Raw genomic sequence first — 7693 nt, 5'->3', positions numbered from 1 at the left:
GGCCCAAATTTTCACATTTGTACAAGGGGAATTTGATATGATCAATGTATGAATCACAAACGTTCTTCAGCCAAATTCTAAGGAGTTTGTTTGATGCGCAGACTAAATTATTCCGAAATTATAATTCCAGAATTAATTCATATCATATGAGAAGTAAGATAAAATAATTTCAAGTTTGACGACTATCGTATATCGTCTTTATCTTACCTTATTTCTCGTACCAAAAGACCCCCCGATGGTTATGTTGTGCATGGATATGCCATATTTCCAACGTGAAAGGGGAAAAGGCCAATTTTGTTGACTTTGGTAGTGGGCAGGTGCCCAAGAACGAAGTTGCTAGTTTCTAAATGGCAGGAAATGATGTAGCTAATCTTAGGTTCCAGCTATTTCTTCTCCCATATGAGTTTGTACTTGTTTTTATTACTATTTCTTTTTATTTTTCTTAAGCTGGATTTATAAGAAACAATCTTTATACCTCTTTAGGCAAGGTGCCTGTACAGATTACCTGTGTACACGCTCGCTGCTCTCCTCACTTAACTCAAATATCTTTTTTCTAGCGAACCTTGTAGATTGTAAGAGTATTTCAAATGAAAGTATTTCAGAGACTTTTCTTTTTCTAAAAAAAGTAGGACATTCCCCAACAACTTTTTGTCCAATTTCAATAATTGTTTTGCCCAATTCAACTGCATTTATTTGTCCAAAGACTTTAGCATAGTTGAATGTATCTGCTTTGAAATGTCAAAACTACAAATCACTATTCTGCATAGAACTATTTCATCACCTGTCTCTTCAGTCTCTCTTCTTCTCCTTCCAAAAAAAAAGATAGAAAAAACCCCATCATCAACATGACCAGTCACACACTGTTCGCTCTCCTGCTGCCGCTCGCCGCCGTACTGACACTTGTCTCCGTCGTCAGCGCCGCCGGGGCAGTGAGCACTTCTGACTTTCAAATTATCACGAGAGAAGAGAGAAATTACAGGCAAAAAAAGGTAATTGACATTTCCCATAAATATGTTCCTGATTTGCCAGCTTTCGGTTCAAAAAATGGGTTAGGCAACTTCATAAGACTTCAGACAAGTATCAAATTGGGTGATCTCTCAAATGATTCAGTCTTCAACCTTTCTACTCATTCTGGTACACATGTTGATGCTCCTGGACATTTCAATGAGACTCTTTTCGAGCTCGGTTACGATGTCGTTTCGCTTGATCTCCGAACCTTAAATGGTAATGCTTTTGCCCATCTCTTTATTCTTTTCTATAAAACTGAAAATCATCTGTTTCAGAATTTTGGGATAACTTTAGTTTTGTAAATTTAGGTCCTGTTCTTGTAGTGGAAACTCCACGGGACAAGAATATTACAGGTATGGTCTTTTGTTAAACAGTAAGCATATGTATCGGTTTAATTTTGATTTCTGAAAAATAATTTTTGTTTGGATTTGGTTTTGAAAAAATTGGCAATTTTTCGTTGTTGAAGGGCATTTTCTTAAAAACAGCATTTTGACTGTTTTTCGTTTTTCAGCTGTTTTATGGAAAACAGCTTTCTTTCTAATATACAAAAATTTATAGCCTGATTTGCCAAGCTGAGTGTTTTTAAAAAAAATATTTTTGGATAAAAACAGTTTGTGTTTTGATAATCAATTTGAAAAGCACTTTTGAACAATAATTTGTGTTTGGCCAAGCTTTTCAAAAAGTGCTTTTATGTGTCAAATTACAAATAAGCACATGAAGAGATTTGCTTAATAGTTAATATTATATAAGTAGATAAATAATTATAATTTTTTATTATTAAAGATAATAATTAAGTTTTTTATTTTATTTAAGTAAAATATAAAAATAAAATTGAAAAGTACTTTATTCTTTCAAGATAATTTAAATATATCAAAAATCATCCAATAAATATGAAAGTTCATCCCAAAAGTCATTTTATATTACTTAATAGTTTAAACTAAGTAAGGTTATTTTGATATATATAATATTTTGCAAAGGGTATTTTTGATAGGAATAAAAGTCAAAACTGCTTCTGCTTCTGGAGAGAAGTTATTTTTTTCTGCTTCTTCAAAACTTCTTCTGCTTCTAGCCAAAAGTACTTTTTTTTCAAAAAACAAATTGGCCAAACACTACAAATTGAGGAAAAAAGTACTTTTTTTGAAAAATAACCCAAACACTTTCGGCATGCTAGAAGCTTCGCCAAACAAGCTATTAATCACTTTAATCTATCTTTTTAACTTTAGTTGCCTTAAAGCTTGTATTTCTTTGGGACCCGTGTTAGTTTTAGATTGTTTTATTAGCTATAAGGTGTTAGTACAAGAGTGCGTAATGCAGTAGAGAGACAGATCTAGGATTTGAAGTTTATGAGTTCTACCGTAATGTCAAATTAATATATAATAATAACTGGGTTTACATTTAGATATTTATAAATATTTAGTGGATTTCTAAATAGAAATACAACGTCTATTCAAAAGTTACTGGGTTCTCGGAAACCCAGTAACAATACTCTAGATGCACCACTGATGCAGTAGGTTAGTAAGTTAACAACAAACCCAGTATAATCTCACAAAGGGTTCTAAGGAGGATAACGTGTACGCACACCTTACCCGTACCTTGAAGGTAGAGGGGTTATTTCCGATAAATCCTCCGAGGTTAGTAAGTTGAAGAGACAAAATAATTTGGCCTCAAAAGTATAATGGTATGTGGAAATTTTCTCAATTGAAATGGTTAAAATTATTACTTGTACTAGATGGGATGACTAAAACTACACCAAGTCATTTTGTTCGCTGACTATCTAGCCAAAGAGTAATTTAAAGGCCTACTGACATTCTTTTTCATATGCATTGCCAAAATTCTTACTAGTTGAGTCTTTCTGAAAAGAAAAACCAAACAAAACAGAGAATAGATCATCTCTTGTTCTACCCCATACCTTATACAATATTTTGCTCTCAATGGGACGAAACCTAAGAGTTTTGCTTGTTTTCTTGTTAATCAGCTGAAGTGATGAGGTCATTGAACATACCCCGAGGAGTAAAACGTGTTATCTTTCGAACATTAAACACCGACAGGTACTTATTCCTTTGTTCATATTTGGTGCAACCCTGCTAAAATGCCTACACAAGTTAGTTCTTCATTTTGTCATCCGTGTTGTGTTTAATGTATATACTATATTTTTTGAATGTAAAACAGGAGGCTGATGTACAAGAAAGAATTTGATTCCTCCTATACAGCATTCACCTCAGATGGAGCAGAGTATCTGGTCCAGAATACTGACATCAAACTGGTTGGTGTTGATTACTTGTCTGTCGCAATTAATCCCAAGGATCAGCTCACTAAAGTTCATCAACTTCTTCTGGCTCCTAAAGTAAGTATAACATCCATTTGCTCATTTCGGTTTACCTGTAAGATTGAAAACCCCTTTGTTGAAGAATAGTATTTTAAGTTTCTTGTTTACTACCAGCTGCATAATATCTACAAATTTCACTTGCTAATCCGTTTCGCTTCTCCACCATGTGGCACTCCATTGTCTTGAGCAGCAAGTGTTCTTCTTTCTCTTAGAACTCTTAATAGAGTCCTCTTTGTTTTGTCGTTTGTAATATAAAGGGAAAAGGGTCAGATATACCCTGTACTATTGAAAATAGTCTACATTTATACTCCATTATACTTTTCGTCTAAATTTACTCATACCGTTAGCGTAATGAACAATTTTACCCCTAACCCTAACGGTGCTCCACAATGGTAGCAATCTCATCAATTAAAATGCCAACGTGGATTCGATGTCATAATTTTTTACATTAAATAACTAAAGGAACTTAAATCTAATAACCCACTTAAATCTTGTTCTCTTCTCTGATTGAACATTATCATCATGCTTCGGTACATCCACCTTCCGATTTGAATCATTCGATGTGATCAATTTTAATGCCTCCGCATTGTTTGATTGTACATATTCAGACTGTTCGAATCTCATTCGGCTTGAGATCTGAATCACTCAACTCATTCGATTTAGTCAAATTCTCGTCAGATTTCGAGGCTTTTGAATTGTATATCCCCTGGTTGATTAGCAATTCTTTGGATTCGTCGAGCTTCGAATCTATCGCTGAATTGAACAGTCAAAACTGAGAAAGTAAATGGATCTGAATCCATTTGAGACATGCCTGCGCAACCAAAAATAGATTTTGTGCAGCATTTTTTCGAAAGAGTTGTAGATTTAAAACTAGTGAATAGAGTCAAATCTGTTTGAAAAAATACAGCGAAGAGAAAAAGATAAATCAGAAAGGGACTAAACTTTCTCTAATTAACAAATGTAAAGTTACTTATGTAGCCACATTGAAGTTTCTTTATTGTTTTTTTTATATATACGGCCGATGGTGCTTCCTCCTACTGGATTGCGCCTCTGCGGGATTTGTCACGGCGGCCGGAGCTTTGGAGGAGAAGACTAAATTTAAGTGGGTTTAGTTTTTTTTTAAAGCAAATATTGTACAAAAATTATGACATGGAATCCACATTGGCATTTTAATTGATAAGATTGTTGCCATTGTGGAGCACCCTTAGGGTTAGGGGTAAAATTGTTTATTATGCTAACGGTAGGAGTAAATTTAGACGGAGTAATCTGACCCTTTTCCCTAATATAAAGTGAGAAGTCCCACATTGACGGCCCAAAGGCCTTTTTAAAGGCTTTATAAGTAAAATTCTCCAAGTAATTTAGAATAATAGTTAATATTCAATTTTGAATAAAACAATATATGTCTATTAAATGTTAATGAAATACTATGTGTATTCAGAATAGACTTGGTTTACAACAACAACATACCCAGTATTATCCCACACCGTGGGGTCTGGAGAAGGTAGTGTGTACGCAGACCTTATCCCTATCTTGTGAAGATAGAGAGGTTGTTTCCAATAGACCATTGGCTTAGGAAAGCATAAGCAACAACCACATTAATGAGAATAGACATGGTTTCACTTCTATAAATTCAACTTTTTACGATTTTTCTGAGAGGTGGCTAAGTTTGCAGTATCTGTTTGGATTGTATCTCGCAGAAACTTGTTTGTATTCTCCTAAATGCCAATGTTTCTTCAAGGAAAATGGAACCTTGAAGAAACTTGTTTGTATTCCCCTAGATGCTATATTTCATCAAGGACAGTGATTTTTCAAGCTTCAAAGCTTTCTTTCAATACTTTTTTCTAATACTCTCTAGGTTTTATCTATGCTTTTACTTGGTTACTAACTGTTAAGTATTCTTTTTATATGCATCAGGATATAATTCCGGTGGAAGGCCTCAAGCTTGATGATGTCGTCCCAGGAGTTTACACAATTCACTGCCTACCTCTGAGGTTGAATCATGGCGATGGTTCACCTGCCAGGTGCATCCTCTTCCATTAATCATGTCAAGGCAGCTAATACTTTTTCACGGAGAAAATTATCAAAATTTCAACCAGTTTCGTTAACTAAGAATGTTCAAGAAATTGTTATGAGACTTACATGTATTTATGTACTAGCTTCCTTTAGCTTATCGACCCATGGGACTATGTAGTAGTAGAGATGGTACTGATGTTTATTCATGTTATTACGTGGGTCGTATATTCCTAGCTATTCTTCTTGCCTTACTGAGACACATGACTCAGTTCATTTTAAAGAATCATATTACGTTCTCGTCTCCCTCTCCCTTCTGTATAAGTCTTCTCTAAAGCTGAGAGTTCTCGTAGTCAATCTCTCTGCACTTGGCCTGAATCGGAGAGATTAAGAGGGAATGCATTTTGCACAACAAGAAGAAATGGTATTAAAAAAAATGTTATGGGGTGAGAGAGGCTCGAACTCTCGACCTCAGGATAACTCAGAAGCTATGAGACCTACGCGCTAGCCAACTGCGCCACCACCCCTTGTGGTGTGTGGGTGCATTCAATCATAAATGTAAACGCTTTTATTTCACATGTCTATCAAATTAATCAAACAAAAACTTATACTAGCTAATAACATTTCGCGATGGTAATCTGAATAGGGTCATAGATAAGGAGTTCGAAAATTGATGTTTCTTCTTGGGAAAAAAGTCCAAGGTCCAAATTTGAATAAATTCTAAGGTCCAAACTTAAGGTGGCATTCAGGCCGTTGGAATTGGATATGAAAATTTTGGTTTGGATATTCAGTTTTCGGACCAAAAAATTACAATTCAAATCCAATCCATATAAGCTCGGCGAAATGGATTTTTCAAATTCGGTTTCGAATTAATTGGATTGGATAGTTTGAATTTTCGATTTTAAGTCAATAAGTTGAGTTTCTTCTTCTTACAAAATTTGAACATTCCGCATCCTTTGGTTACACCAAATTTTAGACCAATTGAAATTCATCAACTAAATTCAAGAAAATCATCATGTATACACGAAAAAATAAACATAATAATTAATTCATGTGTCATGACCCCGAAACGTAAAAAAATAACGTTAGTCATGATGAGTATTGCTCAGCCGTATCCGATGGTTCCATCAATTTTTAAACCAATCAGAGTCCGTCCAATAAATTCAAAAACTTTATCATGTATATAAAACACATGAAAAAATGGACATAATCATTAATTCCTGTTTCATGATCCCGAATGCTAAAAAATAACGTTAGTCATGGTAAGTATTGCTTATAAGGCCATATCCAATAGTTCCACCAATTTTAGGCCAATCAGAGTCTGTCACCCAAATTCAAGAAAATCATCATGTATATAAATACACGAAAAATGGGCATAATCATTAATTCCTAAATCATGACCCCGAAACTCCAAAAAATAATGCTAGTCATGGTGATATTGCTGATAATGCCATATCTGATGGTTTTACCAATTTTAAGGTCAATCGGAGTACGTAAACTAAATTCAAGAAAATCATCATGTATACACGTAAAATGAACGTAAAAATTAATTCCTATTTTATGACTTCAAAACACAAAAAAATGACATTTGTCATGGTGAGTATTTGCTCACTAGTCCTTATCCGATAGTTTAACCAATTTTTAGGCCAATCGGAGTCCGTCAACCAAATTCAAGAAAATCATCATGTACATACGAAAAATAGACATAATAATTAATTCCTATGCCATGACCCCTGAAACTTTTTTGCGGGTATTATTAGTATATGTCGATTTTGCATACGAAAAATGGACATAATATTAGTACATGTCGATTTTGCAAAAGTTTTGACAGACTCCGATTGGCCTGAAATTTTGTACGTCCATAAGAAACGGCTTGGTGACCAATACTTATTGCTTCACAATGATTTCGTGTTCATTTTATGGTGTTTCGAGGTCATGCAACATGAATTTGTAATAATATCTATTTTTTTGTGTGTATTGGTACATGTTCGATTCTGTAGAAACTTTTTTGACGAACTCTAATTGGCCTGAAATTTTGTACGTCCATAGAAAACGACCTAGTCACCAATATTTATTTCTTCGCCATGACTTTCGAGTTTATTTTATGGCGTTTCTGGGTCATGTGTAATATTTCGTAATTTTAAAAAAAAAGGGCATATTGGTCATTTTAGCAAACTAATTAAAAGAAAAAACCAAAAAGGGGGATTAGGGCCAAAGCCCATTACGGGAGGCACAAAAAGGCAAAAGTCTAGGCTTAGAAGCCATTAAGCTTCGGCAGAAACGTTCAAGGCAATTGAAAAAAAGAAAGGAAAAAAAAAAATCCTTGTTAGCCACTTTTGAGAATCAAAG

The 7693-nt window shown here is 34.4% G+C and overlaps 1 protein-coding gene and 1 non-coding gene across 2 annotated transcripts; one reads left to right on the top strand and one right to left on the bottom strand.

Annotated features, from left to right (window-relative positions):
* The first annotated feature begins 600 nt into the window (after positions 1-600).
* On the top strand, positions 601-5648 carry LOC104103245 (cyclase-like protein 3). The gene is made up of 5 exons (XM_009611133.4): positions 601-1224; positions 1317-1361; positions 2984-3056; positions 3178-3352; positions 5249-5648. Exons 1-5 carry the CDS (start codon positions 846-848, stop codon positions 5372-5374), a joined length of 798 nt encoding a protein of 265 aa, XP_009609428.1. The 5' UTR covers positions 601-845; the 3' UTR covers positions 5375-5648.
* A 138-nt stretch (positions 5649-5786) lies between these two features.
* TRNAM-CAU (transfer RNA methionine (anticodon CAU)) lies at positions 5787-5871 on the bottom strand. Its single transcript is given in 2 exon segments — positions 5787-5822; positions 5834-5871. It is a non-coding gene; the product is annotated as a tRNA-Met (tRNA).
* Positions 5872-7693: the final 1822 nt, after the last annotated feature.

Source organism: Nicotiana tomentosiformis, chromosome 10, assembly GCF_000390325.3.
Source record: "Nicotiana tomentosiformis chromosome 10, ASM39032v3, whole genome shotgun sequence".
Lineage (NCBI taxonomy): Eukaryota > Viridiplantae > Streptophyta > Magnoliopsida > Solanales > Solanaceae > Nicotiana > Nicotiana tomentosiformis.
The sequence above is the reverse complement of the archived record's forward strand: the minus strand, read 5'-3'. Positions and strand labels throughout refer to the sequence as shown.

Bases quoted from the DNA above. Each gene is read 5' to 3' on its own strand.
- LOC104103245 (XM_009611133.4), top strand. From the start codon at position 846: ATGACCAGTCACACACTGTTCGCTCTCCTGCTGCCGCTCGCCGCCGTA. The intron at 1,362-2,983 runs GTATGGTCTTTT...CTTGTTAATCAG, and splicing joins ACGGGACAAGAATATTACAG to CTGAAGTGATGAGGTCATTG. The intron at 3,057-3,177 runs GTACTTATTCCT...AATGTAAAACAG, and splicing joins CGAACATTAAACACCGACAG to GAGGCTGATGTACAAGAAAG.